The sequence below is a fragment of the Eublepharis macularius genome, chromosome 9, assembly GCF_028583425.1.
Source record: "Eublepharis macularius isolate TG4126 chromosome 9, MPM_Emac_v1.0, whole genome shotgun sequence".
In the NCBI taxonomy this organism is placed as follows: Eukaryota; Metazoa; Chordata; class Lepidosauria; order Squamata; family Eublepharidae; genus Eublepharis; species Eublepharis macularius.
The window spans coordinates 105,092,432-105,114,579 of record NC_072798.1 but is presented as its reverse complement, the minus strand read 5'-3'; the positions used below and the strand labels follow the sequence as shown (position 1 = coordinate 105,114,579).

Here is a 22,148-nt window from a genome sequence, read left to right as displayed (position 1 = left end):
ATAGCTGGAAAAGGTGTTCTATAAATATTGTAATAAATTTATATAGGCATTTTATTCCTTAGGAAGACTTTGCTTCTTGATGTGTGTACTGCTATGTGCAAAACTTTGCACCTCTGTGGTTCGTTCTCCCTTTTCCGACCAACCACAATAAAAATTAAAATAAGATCCTGGAGTCCTTCTTGAATTGAAGCAAAACAGATGGTTTAATTAAACCAGTGGATGAGCCCTTTCTTTACACAGAAATAGACGGTCTCTCCGTGTGCAAAGCTCATCAGAATTACAATAGATGTGCAAAGCAATACCTTCAGGTAATCATAATAATATTACAATATTCTAATATTTGCTATCTTATTGGCTTGTAAGATATCTAGGGTCAGTTCTGATTTGAAGATGCAATTCTGGGTCGGCCCCTCTACTGGGGAATTCCAATTCTTGCAGCTTCTTATCTTGTATTTTGGAAGGACACTTTCCAACCTTTTACCTACTTCCTTCTGGGCATAACACTTTCACCTTCAAGGGTGCCAGGAAGTCTCAATCTGGCAGCCTTGGTGCCTTCAGATAACTGAAGTCCATGAGGAGAAAGGGATGTTTCCCCCATTTCTGCCCTTTCCCCTAGTTTTTTTTCTCTGCAGGGAGATAATGCCACAGGTGGCCAAACCAGCTTGCTGCATCAAATCAGTTTTCTACAAAAAGGCTCTCTAATACTGATTCCTATTGGAATCTTATAGAATAATGTAACATATGTGTAATATTCTTATAAGTGCAGCTCTACAAGCAATATATATATATATATTTTAGTCCTCAGTTCTTACAGAGGTTCAGCATACATTCTTCTTGTTTCAAGTGTCATATTCTTACAGGTTGCATTACAAATACTACATTAGCTCCTGAGCATAGAAAAAGTGCAAAGCATGTAATACTGAAAAGGCACAGAAGTAGTATATAAAAAGTATATAAAATCCTTTTTCCTCAAATCTATATCCATCAGTACCTTGCAAGATAGGCTGCCCTGCTACAGACAAGGTCCAGGGGGTTCAGCATACTTTGACCCACCCAGGAATACAAGAAAATGTTTGTAAATTAGAAGATACCCCTCCTCCTAGAACAGCTCAGCAATATATACCAATGCAACTATATATACTAATATATAGGAGAATCTGTAATATTTGAAATGGTAGTAATATAATGTTATAAGTTCTTGCACTTACAGCACTTGCCCTTCGTTAAAAATAAAAAAGTATATTTATTTGGGTCTCTTAGAACTAGTTAGGTTCTTCTGGTTGTTTTGCTCTAGCTAGAGTCTACACATGCACAAACCCCTTCTGTAGGAATATGGTATTAAAAACGTTATATTCGAAAATAGTTAAAAGACCCAACTATGACAAAAACACGCTTGGAGTGGGAGTGGAGGAGAAAGAGAGAGAAACTGGCCATGGAAAGAAGGCTTCCCTCTCCTTTCAACAAACGCTCGAAGACAGGGAAGCAAGGGATAACTCCTTTCTCCCATATATCAGCACACTGATGAAGAATGAACCAGTACTGCAGTAATTATTAAGCTATAAGCAAGTGTAAGAAGACCAAAGAAGTTTGTATTTCTGCCATTACCAAATTTCAGTATTGGGCTAGTCTCACACATTCAGCTTATAATACCTCACACACTATTCTTCTAAGGATAAAATGGAAGGGAGGAGAACAATGTAAACCTCCCCATTGGGGGGAAAGAAAGCAAAGTAAAATACAATAATTTCCTGTACGGAAAGTCTGATAGGTCTGCATTTTTTTAAAACAAAAATGACTCAAGTTAGTCACTTCTCCTCTAAGCAGCTCAGGATAGCACACCACGATCCCTGTTTTATCCTATGAAGTAAGTTAGGCTGACCAGAGGCCAGCCCAAGATCAGTCAAGTGAGCTTCATGGAAGCGCCACCCTAAACAGAGTTTCATCTTTGTGAGCTCACTGACTTAAAAGGACCTAGAAGGGTGTAGCTGTAATCAGGATAGCACTCTGAGTCTCCCCTAGTTCTACTTCAGCACTTGAGCCACTGTCCCACACTGGCTTAATTATACAACTTACGGATACATGGACATGACCCAAGATCTACAGCAAGACAATTAAAGCTAAACTATCTTAGTTTATCTTAGCACTATAAAATCAAGGTGGGTACTTCAGGTTAACAGATGAAATTCCAATCCTTAGAGGGGTTAAGCAGGGATGCGTTCTCGCTCCCACGCTTTTTAACCTGTATATAAAGGGTATAGCGCACAGGTTATCAGGTCCCGAGTTTGTTGCTCCCTCATTTGGTCATCAGAAAATTTCAATCCTTTTATATGCTGACAACATAGTCCTGCTTTCCCTTACCCAAACTAGACTAAAAAGGTTATTGCACCAACTAGGTGAATACTGCAAAGAGGAGGCCCTCAAAATAAATTACAACAAGACCAAGGTCATGGTCTTTAGAAGGTGGCCCAGAAGGACTACCTAGAGTATTCATGGAATTCCCGTTGAACAGTGCAGCTCCTATAAGTATTTGGGAGTGACCTTTAGTGAGACTCTTAAGTTGGAATACACATCTGGATATTGTCAAATCCTCCACTTTAAAAATTATAGGGGCAATTCTGAGATTTTATTATACCAAGGGTGGATTTCTTGTAGACCCTGCAATAAAACTGTATTTATGTAAGGCAATCCCCCACCTTCTTTATGGTATAGAGGTCTGGGGCTGGAAAGAACATATTATAAGCTGTCTGGAATCAATTCAAAATCTTTTCATTAGACGACTGCTTGCACTACCCAGGGAGACCACGGCAACCCTAATGAGGGTGGAACTTGGACTGCCTTCAGTTAGAGCTTGTGTCCATCTGGCCATACTTAAATTCTGGAGCGAGGGTAGTACTGTTATTACCAACGCCTTCAGCAAGCAACGCCTTCAGCTGATGACGCACAGCGGTTCGCCCTGGGCAGCCTGCTACAGCAGCATCCTTGTCCACTATTCCATCCCAGACGGTTTGCTAGGGGCTTCAAATAACGGCTCCAACTTACGAAGTTGGGTCTACAGATGTGATGCTCTATGGGACAGTTTTACTGTTTCTCAATCCAGATCCTCCCCCTGGTTTAAACTGATCATGAGAGATCACGTTAGAACTCCCTATTTAGCGAACATCACATCCCAAAATCTCAGAAAATCATTTACCTCCCTGCATTTTCAAACAATGCCGACAGCTTTACTTACTGGAAGATACCTTCAAACCCCAATGGCTCTTCGTCTCTGTATATGTGGTGCCTCAGTTCCTGAGGATCTCTTACACTACATTTTATTTTGTCCTATGTATGCAGAGGCTAGAGCTAAATTTCTTGCTAATTTGTTAGTGGGGCGCAACTTTACCTCTGATATTGACAAACTGGTTTTTTTGTTATCTGATACTGATTCATTTGTCACTAGTAGAGTATCCCTGTTTGCCTTAGCTGCAAAAAAGATCAGGGCCAAGATTGTTTCCTCAGAAAATTAACTTTCTTCATAACTGTCTGGTTTCATCTTAGATGTTTATAATCGTACTGTATTTTAATACTGGTCTGAACAATTGGATTTACTAAGGTTCTATTTTAATTGTATTTTATTTTGTTATTCTAACAACTGTATTTTATGCTTGTATGATAAATTCTTACTTTTACCGTTCTTAACTTTGTATTGTGACAGCCTTTGGCCATATACAATTAAACCCCTTGACTAACTGACTATCTTAGCACTATGTGAGAAGAGTTTCACTTGTTACTTATCTGAGTAATAGACAGGATTGCTCAAATAGGGTTAGGAGGTGTTGCAGCTTTAATATATTCTCTCATCTAAAACAAGAATAATCCAGTGTCTGTTCACAGGAGAAGCCACTTTTTTGCCACTAGTAACCCTAAATTCCTTTTAAAAACTACATCCTCAATGGAAATACCTCTAATACAAATTGTGCAGTCTCTGTAGCTTATAAGCACCACTCTAAGAAAGAATTAGCCAGAAGTAGAGTGCTCTTTTGCTTTTACTCAGTTATGAAACAATGGACTATGGTTAGGTAATTAAGGGCAGATAAATATGTTGTCAGTACTTTGAAATTTACAGTACACTGTCATCTTGCCGAAATTTCACAGCTCTGGTGTCTGAACTGCTGCAAATTCAGGCACACCAGAAAGAAATAAGACATACAAGCATTTGTATAAGAGAATCAGCTGAAGCAGAATATAATCAGAATTAAATCATATTCTTGCTTACATTCTCATTGGTAAAATAAATTGAGTGTTCCCATGATGTCTGTCACATGTCCCACCAGTCTGACTGTCCATGCTCATCAGCTGTGCATGTTTCTGTTGAAGACCAATTGTGGGCCAAGGCCCCATAACCTAAAACATTAAGATTTTAAACCTAATTTTAATTTTTTTAAAAGTATTATTAATGGAGAAAAAATTAGCTATATTCTATAGCAGTGTTTTCTGACTTTTTTTCAATGGAGGCACCCCTAAATTGATTTTTCAAATCCCAAGGAACCTATGAAAATGTTTACAGGCCAGAAAAAGTTGATGGCAAGGTAAGCTGCTCTCTTGCTGTCAGCTTACTTCGTAAGAAAAAAAAGTAAAGCATTTTTCCAATCTACTTTGTATTCTCTTTCCCCCCCCAAAAAATCAAAAGAAAGTTTACTTAAACATCACAAATGTTGAATTCCTGGCCAATTTCTCATGGAACCCCAGGGTTCCACGGACACTGTTCTATGACATACGACATCTCCTCTCATCCCGTGAAAACAGAGCAGGGGAGGGGCTTTCTTTCCCATCTTTACACACAAAGTGGTCAGCAGTGGGAGTGAGGCCTCAGCCTTGAGCTTCACTAAACTTTCCGAAAGGTTAGTCAAGTGCTTATCACCCATATGTGGGAAACGTATGCGACTTCTCAAAGAAAAGTCAGTGAACCCCTGCTACAACAGCATCCAATATAATGGACAATTCAGAAAGCACTGAGAAGAGGAAACACGATAGATTCAGTCACTAACTTTTATAATATTATCAGGGAGGATGGCTGGTACCAGAGGAAGTTCTGGGAAAAGGTATCAAATGGCAATTAGCCACCCCAGACATCATTCTCAGCTTTTCCTTGTAGCTACAGCAAATAGCAGTGTATTTATGTCACATCAATTCAGATAAAAGAGTGTCCAAGCATGTTTTGTTCTAAAGAATGGAAGTCTTAAAGGAAGCCAGGACTGGCAAAAAGCCAGGCCTGGGAGTCAGTACCAGAAAATGAATGACGGCACAGAATATTTACACTAGACTAGTTACAAGAGACTATGCAAGCTTTTAAAACTTGATAGTGTCTAGGAATTTAAATATTTGTTTGCTTCTCTGGAAGTTTTTATGGAAGTGTGGAGATTGTAGCAAACAACCCAAAAGGCACAGAAAGCAGAGGTGAGGTGGGTGGAGAGCTTTTTCAGGAATGGTACCTCATTGGAAGAACGCTCTCTGCCTTGAAGATCAGCTGGTACCTACCCTATTCTTTTTTAGATGCCAAGCCAAAATATTTATTTTTACCCTGGCTTTTAATTAAGGGGTTTATCTTTTTAAATTACTTTATATTCTGTTTCTAGCATGCAAACTGTTTAATGACACTTTCAAAAAGTGTTTGTTTTTTTTTAATGTTCTGGATGGATTTTTATAATAGAAGAGATAGAAATCTTGTTCTTACCTCCTCTAAATCCTACTTCCAACCAAGGAAAGAAAGACACTCCAAGTTTTGATTATCAAAATATTGGCAAGTGTGTCTACACGGTTGATGACTTATGAAAATCTGATTTATAAAAGTAAATATAATGCAACATCAATTTTTTCTAGGTTAAATTAAATACACACGTTATCAGTTATAACCTATTAGATTCTAGCCTTATATAATAAACCACTTGGGAATTTTTTAAAAAATTGTTCATTCCAGAGTGATTTCTCTCATTTTATTTCCTGAAATTTCAAAACATTCTCATACCTGTTCTATTGAGCCGTGCCATGTTCATCATTGCTTCTTGATATGCTAGTTCCACATCTTCTTGTGTGACAACCAATTTGATTTTATTCCATTTTTCTGGCTATTATAAAGAAGAAACAAGATTCATTTGTCTGCACTAATGACAGCAAGAGCACAGTTAGTTAACCATAGTAATTCTGCATGTGGAGCAGTTATTTGGCATTATTCAAGCATCAAGTTACCAAAAGAAATACAAGACACTGTTTTGATATGGCAATTCTTATTTTATTCAGCCAGCTTCTGTATAGCCATGCAAATACCCTGCACATTTCAGTCAGCAAATGCTGCAGGCTTGAAACTACTAGCAGTAAGGAATCAGTAAGTTCTCCAAGACTGTAGTCATGTATGAACACAAGAGACAGAATTCATCGATGCTAACTGTCCCATCCACCCCAGATCAAAGGCTTTCAAACAATTCAGGTCCAATTAGCAACTCAACATCCAATCACGGATACAGGGTCTAAACGGTTTACAGCACTACCTCACATCCTGGAGACCAGCACATCTCCGACATAGATAGCAAATATTTTACCCTGTCTCAGCAAAGTAATTTTCAGAAAGATACAGCTCCAAAGAACTGAGACCACATAAAATGCACTGGAATCTACAATGACAATGTAGATATCTGCCAATTACAAGTAGACATGGGCTCGAAACAGAAAAAAACCAAAAGAGGTTCATGTTTCGTCATGTTCCACGAATCGTGAACCACAAATTTCCACGAAATTGCTCTGTTTCGTGAATTCATTCATTAGTTTTGTGATTCGTCAAAACCAGGGGCATTTCAACGGCCCCCTTCACCCAGAGATGCCAAACTCGCAGGGAGACTTTAGCAGGTTCTCCTCCACCCACCCTCCCAGTTTGGCCAAGATTGCAGTATGTTGACCGGTAGGCAAGTGCTGCCAGAGTGCTTGACTGAAATGGGGACTGGGACTTGCTGGGTCAGGAGGAGGATGAAGGATTACCGGCCGCGGTGTGGAGATGGGCCAGGAAGACGGAGTGAGGGGTGGACTCAGGCAGGGACAGTCCCAGGAGTTTGGGATGTGGACTGGACGAGCTGGATGTTTCTCCAAAACCTAGAGGCGTCTTTTATAAAAAAGCAGAACAGGAGGTCTGTGGTTGACTGATAGACCTGCCTAACAGGATTTGGAGGGGTGAGATTGGTGTGTCTATGGCTACCAAAGGCCCACCTCCTTGGCTGCCTAGGGGATTAATCCCCTGCTCCTGGCTGTATAGGGTAGAATGGAAGCTCTCTAGATGGCTAGGAGAGCTGCCAATCAAGGGTAAGTGGGCTATGATTGGGGTTTCCAATGGCAACAAAAGGTCTGGGCCCACTGTTGCCTAGGGAATCAATGGATCGGCACCTACCTGTCTGAAACAGTTCATGGAGCGAACGAAACAGACCAAAAAGTCATGGAGCATTTTGTGATAATCGTGGCCCCACAAAACACGGTTTTGCGGCACATGAAATAACCCATTTCATGACGAAATTTGCTTCGTATTTCAATTCGTGCCCATGTCTAATTACAAGGCAGCATGCTAGCACCCCCACCTGCAATCATGTTAGCCATAGACTGAAACAGCAACCCAAAGCACAGCAATACCAGCATATCTCCTTGGCTTTACCCTGCCCTCCCACACAAGGGTTCAGGTCCCAGAGGAGGAGGGGGAGAATCCCCCCAGGTACAGCTTTTTGCAAGGCAAGAGCAATGAAAGAACATGCAACAGAAGGCATCCCTGTCATCTCCCTAACAGCACACTGGGGGAAAGCACTCATGTAGGAAACAAGAGGTTCAAATTCAAGCAACAGGGAAAGGGGAAACAGGGAACAATGCAAGCTTCATCTATCCAGAGGAGGTAGCCGTGTCAGTCTGTAGTAGCAAAATAGAAAAGAGTCCAGTAGCACCTTTAAGACTAACCAACTTTACTGTAGCATAAGCTTTCGAGAATCACAGTTCTCTTCATCAGATGCATGGAGGGTAAGAAGAAACTGGTCAGATATATAGGTGGAGAGGGGAGGGGGGAGTAGATGCAATCAGTGGCTTCTGATACTGGGATCAGTTTGCTGATTTCATTATAAGTAAACTGATCCCATTATCAGAAGCCACTGATAAGCTTATGCTACAGTAAAGTTGGTTAGCTTCATCTATGGGTCAGCAACATGCTGACCAGAAGATATATAATAGATATGTAGACCAGCAGATATATAGTAGAGACAATTCTAGAACTCATACCTCACACTTTGCAGACCATTCATCTAACCACACACCCAACTGGATACACAGGAAAAAAACACATCATGGGGTATTTCAAATTCTCCATTAGTCACGGTGTTAAATCCAGCCATATATACTAGGGACAGGAAATACTGCTGAGAAGGCCTGTGCAGACCCATAGTACTATATCATACTGTGTATGAGGTACTTGGTTTAAATTCTACCTGGGGTTAGGTACCAGACAGTCCAGCAAGGAATCTCCATCACTCCAAATATTTTGCTTAGTATGTTCCTATGTAACATTCTTCTACTGTATTCAAGAGGCTAGTTACCACTGCCTGTTACTATTCATCCCATAATAACAACATTCGATTTATGTACCACCCTTCAAGACAATTTAACGGCCACTCAGTGTGGTTTACAAAGTATGTTGTTATTATCCCCACAACCAGGGGTCATTTCGTAGAAAAAGAGCGGGAGGAACTCATTAGCATAACTCATTAGCATATGCCACAAAATGGCAAAAAGGGGCTGACAATGGCTGAAAAGTGGCCCAAAATGGTCAGGATCAGGCCGCTGATGAGCAGGAGAGTGATCCACCATCCGTCAGAGGCCCGATCCAGGCCGTTTCAACCCCAATCCAGGCCGAAACGGGCCCAAAATGGCTGAGAGTCAGGTGGGTGGGTCCACCTGTCATGTGACCTCTTTGGGGAACTGCCGGAACTGTGTTCCAGCGCGTTCCCCCTCGAAATGAGCCCTGCCCAAAACAGACACCCTGTGAGGTGGGTGGTGCTGAGAGAGCTCTGGAAGAGCTGTGACTGACCCAAGGTCACCCAGCTAGCTTCAAGTGGAGGAGGGGGGAAATCAAACCCAGTTCTCCAGATTAGAGCCCCGTGCTCTTAATCACTACACCAAACTGGCAATAACCCATTGTTCTCCATCTCCCCCACCCAACATGTAGCCAGCATAGTTTATAAAGAGGACCAGCAATGATCAGGGGGATTATGAACCCTGAGGACTCTGTCCCTCTTCCTTGCATACAAGTATGCATACAGCAGGTGTTAGCCCTCTTTCAGCCCCCACCCTGCCCAGTGCAACTCCCATAACCAAGGAAGCTGAGGATAGATGAAGCAGGCAGCAGGAATTGATCCCTAACTCCCAAATTTGGACAAAGACAGACATATTTCTTGAACAGCATAAGGGACTGAAGTCACACGGATGGGATCACCAATTCTCTTGTCCTGCCAAGGGTCCTCTGTTTTTGAAAGCTGTACTGACAGACCAGAGTCACAGGTAGTGTTGTCCCTATCAGTGCATGCGCCCCCCCCCCCCAAGTGGGACAACTGTGCAGTGAAACAACTGCCTATTAGGCAGCTTGGAATGGGGCAGGAACCAGGCTAGAACGAGAGCGGAACAGCCAGATGCACACTAGTCCACTGCATTTTGAGGGCTCAGCAGGTAGTTGGCACTGCACTGTGAATGGGGGTCCATCCTGGCATCTGTAGGGAAGTTCCCTACAAAGAGCCAAAAGAGAGAGAGAAGAAAAAGACAAAATGACAGTAATAAGTGACATGATATGTGGTACTCTTCTCATTCCAGTATCTCCCTCCCACCTTGGGGGGGGGGGAGGGTTCGGAGTCCCAAATGATGGGATTCAACTGTGGGAAGGAAGCCAATACTTACTCACCCCCCTCTTGTAGGGAGTTGTATTGGAACTCCAACTTGTTGGAGTTGCTCCACAAGGCTCTGATCCTGCAAGGGAAAGGATGTCACATGAATGTTTAATCAGCAGTAGCAGCGGGTGGAGTGGTTGGCAGTTACTTAGAAATGTAAGACTGGCCAGCTGTTCAAACGTGCAGTTACAATGACACTGCGGCGATGTTCTTCTAAACAGGTGCCCTCCCTTCTGCTAGCCACTGTTAAGGGCTGTTGAGCCAATAGAGTAAATATGTGTAGTGGAGGGAGGTGGGTAAGAGAAGGAGAACTTTTCAGCAGTTTTAAGTCTGAGGAAGAGGATCTCCCTCCCTTTCTTACCTGTGTGGAGTACACTGTCCAGTTCAGGTCCACTTCAGTGCTTGAAACCTGGAGCACCTGTAAGTATTCTGAGCAGAACAATGTTAGCAATATGCTGAAACATTTAATCCTTTTCTTGGCTGTTATAGTATTTACTAGCAACAAAGCCCGTTGTGTTTAACAATACAACGGGCTCTAGCGGGATCTTGTGAGGGCATGCGCCGCCCCAACAGTGTTCCTAAGCTCCACAGAGGTCCTGTTTCACAGGCCAAAGTCAGGCCGTTGTGAAGCGCGGCAGCACTCCAGGACCCGTCACACTGTCCCAGCAGCATTCTTGCACTCTGCAACGGCCTGATTCGGCCTCAAACGGGCAGAAATTGGGCCGGTGCAGAGCGCAGCAACATTCCACAGCCCATCGTGACACCTTGGCCTGTTCAGGGTGTGCTGTGGACTGGGCCAGCAGGGCAGGCCTTCCTCGTGCCTCGGCAGCACAACCCTCGGGAGGCCCTGAGACTGCTGCAGTGATGGAGAAAGCTAGCACAGGAGTGTGGCCCTCTCTGCCAGGGCACCTGGCAGTAGCACTGTTCTGGGTCTTCCTGCGGCTGCTGTGCAGCCTTGGGAGGGGTGTGTCAGTGCACTGGCCCTCCCTGCCTCCTCCTAAGCAAGCCGTATTGGTGACGACTCTTTATCCTTGTGCAGGACAGAGTGCACCTGCGTGGAGTTAAAAAGTGAGTTGTCACTAATACGGCTTGCTTTTTACATAGTAGGATTGTATGCCCCAGCCATTGGTCATATTTACTTGCATTGTGTAATCTGCCTCGAGTCTCAGTGAGAAAGGCAGACTGAAAAAGTAAAATAAAAAAACTAATAGCACATGTATTTAATTTTTTTCCCATGTGAGAGGCATGAAAAAGTAAAAGCTGAAGGTAGAAAACAGCTTCTGTAGTAAACAGAAGAAAGAGTATTTGGACAGAAACACAGAACTCTAATAATCATTGAATTCATTGCAGTCAAAATTATTTACATTTAAACAAAAACCATTCCTGAAATCTTGTCTATGTCTATAGTATACAAAGGAATTACCACTTTTCAGCTCTAGCACCGGCCTGGAACGCTGTCTCTGGGGACCCGGGCCTCGTGGGACTTGCTGCAGTTCCACTGGGCCTAGGAGATGGAGATGTTCCGCCAGGCCTACGGTTGTGGTTGAGGCACTGGCGAACGATCCGGCCGGCCTCCCCACTGTGATCGTTCCGATTTGTTTCGCCCTGCTGGATTTGATCTCGGCGATCTGCTGTGTCTTTCCCCACAGATATTAAGTGTACTTGACTGACTGATATGCCAAATGCCACAGCTTGGAGTAAGTCTGTTGAATTGTATTTGCACTGTATTTATATTGTACTTGAATCTCTATTTATTGTCTTGTTTTTATATGTTTATGTATTGTACATGATTTTAATGTGACTCGCCCTGAGCCTGCTTGCTGGGAGGGCAGGCTAGAAATCCAATCCAATCTGTCTTATGTAACAATGTTCATACTACACACTGAGTAAATATCTTGCATTTCATGCATTCCAAAAGGAGAAAAAATGCATCGGGGTTTGTCTGTGTACCCCAAAATTTCTACTGGAAACACTGAGAAAATTTTCAGACTTTTGCATTCTATACACTTTGAGTGTGAAAACCTTACTTTATGAAGCAATGAGAAAATATTTAATAGGAGTTTCTCCCCCTGCCCCCCCGTACTCCCCCAAATTCCCCAGCCTTTTCTCCTGAAAAATGGGAGGAGGGGGGAGTTCACAGGGGGAAAAGACCCTGTTTCCGTGAATTTTTTCATTTGTACCCACTCACTGCCTGCCTGCGCATCTCTGCTTCATTAACACTGTCTACTCCCAGCAACTATGCCTGCAGAACAGTTACTGCACTAAATTTACATGTGTGTGTCTTTGTGTTTCACTGGTGTGATCCTCAGTTGCTACCCTCAGCAACTGCATTTACAGAGGGGCCTTAAGATCGCATCATGCCAGTACAATATTAAGCAGATTTCCACCCATCAAAGAGCATGTGCACAGAAGGGTGTAACTCTTCTTTCAACTGCACAGTTACTCTCTCTCTCTGTGAGGGAAATCCCTCATTCAAATAACCAAATGATTATTCACATCATCCTGCAGAAAGAAAGGCATAAACTAGGGGGGGCCCTAGTCAGGCTGGAGGGGGACGGACGGACGGAGAGTCACTGCCATCGACCAGCCTGTGAAGGGACCCAAGCTGCAGTTGGCTGGGTGGGGACCAGCCACTGGATGGGAGGGGAATCCCACCCCCCTGCAACTGGATGGGAGGGGAATCCCACCCCCCTGCAATTCTCCCAGTTTGTAAGCCACAAGAATTCTCCAGTACTTTCCCAAGGAGAACTTCAGAAGTCAAAATAGTAGCCATCCAGGATCACAATTGTTAGCGTATGATTCAGTGACTGATTTTTTTTCTAAAAAGATTTATACAGGAGCACCATGTTAGACTCTTTTTAGAAGCTGTGCATATTATATACATGTTGGCCAATAACAGCTTTATTTCTACTCCTCTTCCCTTTTAAAAACTGAAGAAAAAGAACTCCTGAACAGGTGGCATACCTAAAGAGCTTTCTTACAGAACTGCAAAAGATATATTTTGTTTACAAGCAATATAGAATCTCCTGTACTATTTTTCATTACCAAGAACTTGCTGCTTGACAGCCAAGGAAAATTAGAAACATTTGAAATATATACAAACTCAGAGTATTCTTAATTTGCAAGCGTATGTGTCATGGGAACAATAAATGCATAACAGCAGTCAGAAAAAAAAGAATGTCATTTTGTTCTTCTACAGTTCTTCCACTTCAATGAATTTTGCATCAAGGGCAGTAAAAAGCACACACACATTCTTTTGAAGTGTAAGCTAAACAATGACTCCATACATCTATTATGTTAAGACACAACCAGAAATGACTTGTTCTTACAATGAAAAAGTTTCAATATTGCCATGTGGAATAAATTTTAGAAGTCTCTTTCTATCAATAATTAGCAAAGTTATGAAGAGAGACCATCAAGAAGGAAATTGAGGTTTAAATCCCTGCTATTCCCAGTTTTTTTCACTAGCAACAAGCTTCTAGTAGGTCCAACAGTATGACTCAATGAACTTCCACACAGGGTACAACTTTTTTGGCAGAATGCACACAGAAAGGGATCTACAACTATCTCTTAGGACATGGTCACCTGCACATCAGTAAACATTGCCACTTGCAGTTTTCATTGTGTAAACAAAATAGTACCTGGGGTATTAAACCATCCCAGAATTTGACTGATTTTGCCATGATTTTTTTTTAACCCCAGCACACAACATGTATTGGGTACAGAAATCATCTATGAGGTTTTCTCAGAAAACATTGATTCAAGGGTGGATTTTAAGTTTTCAAGAGAGATAGAGCCCTCCAGATAACCTGGAAAACATTCATGTCACCACAGAGATGCATGTTCTTACAGAAATACACCAGGTGTGAATGTTAGCAATGTTCGATGTTTCCCATTTAAATTGTGACAGTGTATTAGTTTTGTAATATCCTAAGCTCCAATCATAGGTTTTGTTTTTTTCCAAACTAAAATTATAGTTTTATAAACAAAACTGATGTGACTAATCCAACGTGCAGAAAGTGAGGGATGAATCTACTAAAAAGATACATTCCACCTCCTGTAAAAGTGTTTTTTCAAAGCTTTTATGCTTGGGTACTGTGAAACACAATGACCTGCCACCACAAAATAAAATTTGTGGGACATTTTTTGCCCCACGATACATTAAAATTTTACCTTGGGGTAGAAATATACCCCTGAATATGATTTGTGTACTTTTTTTTCAGAGTGTAGCCTCAGTGATATGGTAGTTTCATATTATGAAGAAAGGTCATGCCTCAATAACAGAGAGGATGTTTCAATCCATGGTGCATCTCCAATTAAAGGGTCTCAAGTAGTGGAAAAAGTACTTCCTCTGCCAGTCAGTCAGTATATATAATGCTAAACTAGACCTATGGTCTAATGTATGTATTTATACCAAGTCCATCCAAAGGAATGTTTTACTTCTGCTACATCACCCAACAGTCCCCTCCTCCTTCACCCCAATGTAATTCAGACTAATTTACTTACAATATCTAACCACTGGTGAACAGCTACAGCCACTTGTGTTCCCAAAGGCTTTGTTAACACAAGCACATCTCCTGGTACAGCATTATCAGGCCTGAAAACAAGGTACACACACACAGACAAACTGATTATTTCCTGATCACAAATCTGCAGCAGGACATATCTAATAGTTCTCAAAGTTAACACTTCTTGAAAAGTAGCCTGTGAAATTCACTTGTTTAGGGGACAGCAGATTAAACACCTTAAACGGAGCAAGAGATAACGTCTCAACTTGCATATGGTAGGGATCTTTACACCGAGCTTCCATGGAACTTGCTTCTACATAGAAGCACTTAATACCTCAGCAAAAGCTAGGCTTCAACAGCATGGCCACCTTAAGAATATTTTCATGCCACAGATTCTGATGATTAACAACTGGAGTCACGAAAGACTCTGGGATTTGGTGGAAAGGAATGCTTTCTATTCCAATATTCATTACAGAACGCAATGTACTATAACAGATGGGTGAACAAAATGGCAACTGCTGGGTTGTTTATTAATATGACTTTCCAGGCGTCATCAAAATGTATCATCCAATGGCCTTTTTCTACAAATTACAGTTTTCCGCACTCAATCAGTATTCACATCAAGAATATATAACTATAGTTCTTAACCTGAAGCTGCATGCATCAAGAAAAAAGTAAGCTTCTATTTTAGAATGTTAAAAGCAGACAAGATCTTTAATGGCTCAGACATTCATCATTAATATCCAGTAATGCAAAGCTAACAAACACTTGTGCCCATCTCATAAATAATGTTACAGATAGGACACTACTCAGGATTTTAGAAGTAACTACACTACGCAACTATTTTTTTTTAACCTAGATTTATAACCCTTGTAAGATTTATAAACACTAATCCTGAGATGCTCAGGATAAAGTTGAGGATATAAATATTTAATTTTAAAAATAAATCTACAAAATACAAAAATGTATTAACATACTACCATCCACAGAACAGACACCTTTCAGTTGGTTGTATTTAAAAACTGCAGTTAGAAAATGTTAACTATCCGTACTTTTAGAAGTAACTTCACCTTTTAATTCAGTACCTTTTGCACTGGATTAATACTTCAACTCACATTATAAATTCATTAGGCTGACAGACTGTCGTAGCCACTCCTCCTAAAACGATCCAAGGGTTGAGCACCGTTTGACCACCAGTCACTGACGTTCCTGCCTCTTCCGCTGCATCTTTGAAACCCTGTATAACAAGAGGCATCACTTTGTCCCTTTCCTACAGATCAAAAGGCAAGTAGAAAAATCAAATGTTTGTCTCATCCTTAACAGAAAAAAAGTTGCTATCAGAATATTACAGCAAATAACCAGCATCTTTCTAGAGAATCAATCTATAGCTTGTTAACTGCAGTTTCCAAGTGAAAACAATAGTTGCTTTCTTGTCCAAGCCATTCCCCAAGAACACAAATAAACAAGAGAATACGTCAGTTATTTCAAGGATTCAAGCCTCTGCCTACAGAACGAGCATGCAAGATGCAATATTCTTAAAAGGCAAAGATGATTGCTATAGAAGATAAAGCAATAAACTGGTAGGATACAAATTATCACATGGTAATTAAGAGTCCTTGCCTTCTTCGCTCCTCTCCCCATGAAGCATCTATGTGAAACTGCAAACAATAGCTGGGCAAGTGAACAGCCTACAATGGTAAACTCCAGATTAAAGTAAATTTCTGAAGCTGCTTGATGTGCCAAAGTAACACGCAGAATATATTTGCATGTAAAACAGTATGAAAAGGCAACTTAGCCAGATACAAGGCTGTTGCCATACCTCAGTTCTGAGATGAGCATTAAAGCTTGCTCCCTACCCTCACCTCCTGTTGTGGTATGTACTTTCTTGGCCATTTTTTTCTTCATGTGTTAGTCAAGTTAATAGTGAATCACTTTCTGATGTCTCTCCCTTCACTCAGCAGGCATTACATGCTAAAGGGAGAAGACAACCACATATTCAGAGTTTCTATAATGGACATTAGGATGTGCACTGAAAAAATTTCCATTTCATTTTGGGATCCGGGGACTGTTACTGCATTTTTCCAGCTGGGGCATTCCTAGCTCAGATCTAATCCATTTGGTTCCTTTCATCGTGAATTTTGGCCCCGTTCTTTGCAATGCAAGCTTCCAGGCTCTTTGGGGGCAGCAGTTCTTGCACTGAACGGCACCAAACTTACACAGAACACAGTCTTCCCTCCAAACCACTGACACACCAGGGCTTCCTTCAGTCACACTACATGCGCAATGACAAAAGGAACAGAACCTGAAGGTGCGTGTCAGCAGGTGCACATGGCGAGAAAATGGCTGGCTAAGGGAAAGGGGGGGTGGCAGCAACATTAAAATAATCCTGCTGTCTGTTCAATTTTTCTTTGAGTGCCAATAAATTATTACCTTTGGTGCCATGTTTCCTAGCACATACTCCTAGGGAAGTGCCTTTAGAATTTCAGAGTATGATTGAAGTCTTCCAGGGCTTTTATCAAGTTTGACTGAGTGAATAGACCCCCACCCCCACCCCAGCACTTTCCCTCACAGTGATCCCAAGTGCCCTGATTCGGGGTGGGTGGGAGACAGACCACACTTGAGTAGCACAGCAAAACAAACCAAGGATGCATGGATGTAAGCTCCATGTTATTCAATAGTGGTTACTCACAGGGAAGTGTCTTTTGAATTACAGCCTATGATTGAAATCTCTCTTGCAAACATTTCCAAAGTTGATAGGTCTCTTGCAAAGACCTGATTAGCAGGTGTGGGAGAGGGTCTCATTCCCCTGTCCCACCAACAGAGTTTATTGATAGATAACATAAGGGCTCTCTCTCCTTGGGATGCTGCTCACAAAAACAAGATGCTGCCTTGACAGGTGAGCCTCATGCCTGCCTGCGGGGAGTGGGGCTGCTAAGTATGAACCTAAACAAAACCCACAGACTATTAAGTGGGAGGGACTTGAAGGAAAATCTGAAAAAAGAAATACCCTAGAGGACAAACCTCCCACATTATAAAAGCAGCACATGTAGCTTTAAGAAACTGATACCCTTAGAGTAACCACCACCAGAGTTGATAGGAAACCACAACAATACTGCCAGCCTTCAAGCCTTGGTTTCTCTCAGTAAGAGACAAGGTTCCGAGGTCATGTTGGCTTCCCAGTCCACTGCTGCTCCCCCTCCTCCACAGTGAGGACTCAATCGGACCCAGGCCTGGCAGCAACAACCAAGTGACTCACTACTACATGTTTTGCATGACTCACGCATGCCCAACAGCAACCACCTGGGGCTTCTAAACTATTTGACAGAAGACACTGCACAAAAGTCAGTATGGTGTAGTGGCAAGAGGCTCAGAATACTCTAGGAAACCCACTATGCCATGAATGGGTGGCCATGGGCCACTCACTCTCAGTCTAACCTACCTCACACGGTTGCTGTGAGAATACAAAGGAGAAAAGAAGAATGATATACACTGCTCTCCCTACTGGAGAGAAAGGCAGGGTGTAAATGAATTTTTAAAAAATTGTCAGTAAGGACTAGGGGAAGACTGGTAGGTGGAAAGGACAAAGGAAGCAAGGAAAGGGGAGAGGATATTGGGTTTACCAGGAGAAAGTAAAGAGGAATAAGATGGAGAGAGGAACAAGAGGTGCCCTCCCACAAGTACTTTTATTTAGCTCAACTTAACTTCCAGATTTACCAATAGTTTTCTTACAGGAGCTGGAAGCAGTTGCTTGTGATCAGGGGTCATTTTGTAGAAAAAGAGCTGGAGGAACTCATTAGCATAGCTCATTAGAATATGCCACACCCCTTGGCCAGAAACATGGCATTAGCATAATTGATTTGCATATGCCACACCCCCTGACACCGTCTATCCTGGCTGTTTTGTACCCAATCCTGGCCATTCAGGGCTGAAATTGGGCCCAAAATGGCAAAAGGGGCCTGAAAATGGCCGAAAAGAGGCCCAAAATGGTCAGGATTGGGCCGCTGCTGAGTGGGAGAGTGATCCACCACTCATCAGAGGCCCAATCCAGGCCGTTTCGGCCCCAATCCAGGCTGAAACAGGCCCAAAATGGCAAAGAGTCAGTTGGGCAAGGCCACCTGACATGTGACCTCTTTGGGGAACTGCCGGAACTGCGTTCCTGTGCGTTCCCCCTCGAAATGAGCCCTGCTTGTGATAGGTATTTGTACCTTACTGTCACTTCTGCTAAACAGGAACTGCACTGTTCCTGGGTCATGCTCACAGGATGAAGACCAAAGTAAATCTACTTGCCTATTACAATAAGAACCTAAGGGAAGCCCTGCTGGATCAGACCATCTAGTCCAGCATCCTGCCTCACCCAGTGGTCAACCAGTTACACTGGAGGGCCAGCAGGGCACGGAGGCTGAGTTGCTTCCCTTGCCGCTTTTATTCAGAAATGTACTGCCTCTGAACGTGAAGGCTGATAGCTTCAATTTTAAGCTCTTGCTTTGGTACAATTTTTCCTAATTTCACCAACTGGCAAAAACTAAGGTAAACTTGGGTACAACAACTTTCTGCGCTCTTTCTAATATTGGATATATTTGCAATTACTGTTTTAATAAAACTAAGGAATTTATGCTTTAAATTCCTAAAAAAAATAAGTATAGTATATATTTGAAATTTCCCCTAACCTTCCAGGTTTCCGTGAGAATGTTCATTTCCCCTCCTCCTCATGGTTTCAAACTACATAGAAAAATCTCTCTATCCACAGCAGGCAATTATTCCAAAGAAGGCATCCATCCAGCCTATCCTGGAGAAAGATTAAGGCCCACCCTAAACATGAAGCTGGTGAGGCAGAAGAACCTCCCACTGCCATTTTACACTGGCTGAGCATCTCATGTAAATTGTGCTGCAACCTGTGCAAAGCAGGCACCTATGCCTGGTTTGCATGCCACATATTCACTGCCTTTGCCAATATTGTACTGGTGTTATGTTGTGGGATGCACATCCCCGAACTGCAGACGTGCATCCCACTGAAAACAGTACGTTCTCCAGAGACAGCATCCTCACACAGACACTTATTCAAAACCAATAGGCCGTTTTTTTGCATCCTAAATAAAAAAAAACAGCTGGGGGGAGAGAGATATTTACAGAAACTAGCCTCCCATTTCAGTTCTGTTCTAGTCATTCATCATTACAATTCTTTTGGAACATTTAGCGCCACTCAGAATAATCCCTATTATTTACTTGATTACCAATTCCAGGATGAAATACAACTGAGTAAGACTTTGATCTTGCCACAGCATGTTTACATTCTTCCAGTTCATTCCAGCTTTTAAGTATTGACAAGAATTCATGGTTGTTAGCCCAGGATGGCTGCCTGAATCACCAGACTAAGGGTGGAATTACAGACATAATAATAAACACTCCCATACCACTATTCCACAAAACATGCAGAACAGAAACGTTCAGGAGGGCATTCTTGTAATGAAATTGGATCTGTAGTGGGACAGAACAGTCAAGAAGGGTACCTTCATATGGGAGTGGATACTGCCTTGTACCTCTGTAATCCCACATTCTGTATTACGTGTACAACGCCTACCTAGACAGTTTTCTGCTGTTCACAACTTCATTTAGTCTTGTATTCCAAATCCTACTGCATTGGTATTAACACTCAATTTTGTATTCCTAGTTTCATCATACTGTACATTCATATGGCTAGCACTGTCATTCAGTTTTGTGCTCCTAGTCGTATTGCATTGTCCATTCAATGTCCTGTATTGTATTATTACATTTTCCCCTCTTTCTGTAAATCAGCCTTGAGTCTAAGTGAGAAAGATGGGCTATAAATAAGCTACAGACCAGAAGGTGAGAAGCAAAGACTCTGTGTGTGTGTGTGTGTGTGTGTAAGTGTGTGTAAGTGTGTGTGAGAGAGATTAATTTCTTGCCGGCTGCTATTCCTCCCAAAGCCCTTTTCTCCCCATCCCCCTCCCTCCCAGGTGCTTCCCCCCCCAGCCTAGTTCTAAGGCCAGGTTTGCCGGTGAAGTGAGAAGCAGCAGTAGGAAGAGGAAGGGTTAAGGACCTGAAAAACAGGGTTGCACTTACCTGTAACTGTTGTTTATCGAGTGGTCTTCTGTGCAAGCACACATGGGATTTGCACATGCGTAGGCCAGCCAGGGACATTCTAAGCCTTCCCAAGGCACAAGAGGCTTGCCTAGCCTTTTCGCATGCTTTTCACCCAGGTTCAGATATAAAGGACAGGGCAAGAGGTTCCCTCCCTCAGTTCTCTAAGCTGCCAGTGCATGAGGAAAATAAGAAAAAGGAGCTCAGGGCGGGGAAGGAGGGAGAGATGTGTGCCTGCACAGAAGACTGCTCGATGAACAAGTTACAGGTAAGTGCAACCCTGTTTTCATCATTGTGTCTTCTGAGCAGTCCCACAGCAAGCTAACTCACCCAGGGGGAGGGCATGAAGCTCTTTAATGGAAGAGACTCTTCGGGATGGCCTTGGCCACAGCCTTGGCATGATGGTTGATGAATGTGGACTGCGTTGACCAGATGGCTGCCTTAAACAATTCGACTAAGGAGATGCCCCAGTTGAAGGCTGACAAGGTAGATCGAGCCCTTATAGAATGTGCTCTTATGTGCAATGGGCATGGTTTTTCAGACTGTTTATAACAAGCCTTAATGAGCCACACCATCCAATTTGAAATAGTCTATTCAGAGACTTTCTGGCCCTTTTTTGGCCAGTTAAACGAGAAAAAGAGTTTAGGGACTTTCAGAAAGGAGCTGTCCTGTCCAAACAGAAGCCCAAAGCACATTTAACATTTAGGATGTACAAAATTCCCTCTGCATCATCCTTAGGTGTAGGGAATAATACTGGTAAGGCAATGTCCAGGTTCAAGTGAAAAGTGGCAAAAAAGGACAGAATAATCTTATCTGCGAACATCGTAATGAAAGGAGAGTCACATCTCAGGGCTTGCAATTCACTCACTCTCCTAGCCTGGGTTATAGCCACCAGAAAAGCTGTTTTAGTAGCCAGTACCTTAAGGGAGCTGGTAGCTAAGGGCTCGAAAGGTTTATGTATGACTGAAGTGAGAATCAAGGAGAGACTCCACTGGGGAATCGGCCTGAATGTTGAAGCATCTACGTTTGCCTCTAAGGACGGACTTGCACTGTGGCAGGGCAAAGAGAGATTTCCCACTTATGTTGTCATGGCAGGCTGAAATGGACGCTACGGAGGAATTAGCCAAACCTCGATCCTTTAATTGGACCAAATAGTGTAAAACGGAGGGCAATGAGGCAGAGACAGGGTTCTGATTACTTTCTTTGGCCCAAAGAAAATATCTTTCCATTTGGCCAGAGGGATGTTTTTCTTTTCTAGCCTCTAACAGGACCTTTTGAACTGGGAAGGAAAAGACTAATACAGGGAAGACACAAACCAGGCTGTCAGTTTTAGAGTTCCCAGTTTACGGTGGAGAACCACGTCATCCTGAAGCAGGTCTGGGTTAGGGGGAAATGGTGGATTCTGCCTTCACCATTTGAAACAAAGTGGCAAACCAGGCCTGCATTGGTCACTTAGGGGCTATTACAATTGCCGAGAAACCTTCCCTCACCGTCTTGCTGAGCATTAGCATCGCAAGAGTCAGAGTGGGGAATGTGTACAAGAGGGTGCCTGACCAAGGAATCTGAAAGGCACCTGTGAGAGAGGCCTTTCCCTTCCCTGCCCTTGAGC

The 22,148-nt window shown here is 42.6% G+C and overlaps 1 protein-coding gene across 4 annotated transcripts in view; it reads right to left on the bottom strand.

Moving 5' to 3' along the window:
* SEPHS1 (selenophosphate synthetase 1) overlaps positions 1-22,148 on the bottom strand; it is a 52,829-nt gene that overhangs the window by 4,960 nt on the left and 25,721 nt on the right. For 3 of the 4 annotated variants that reach the window (XM_054988289.1, XM_054988291.1, XM_054988290.1), the window contains exons 5-7: positions 15,556-15,710; positions 14,439-14,529; positions 6,005-6,104 (exon numbers count right to left, since the gene is read on the bottom strand). In XM_054988289.1, the coding sequence (XP_054844264.1) occupies positions 6,005-6,104; positions 14,439-14,529; positions 15,556-15,710 (346 nt within the window). The remainder of the gene's footprint in view (positions 1-6,004; positions 6,105-14,438; positions 14,530-15,555; positions 15,711-22,148) is intronic. The other variant, XM_054988292.1, reaches the window with a different exon arrangement.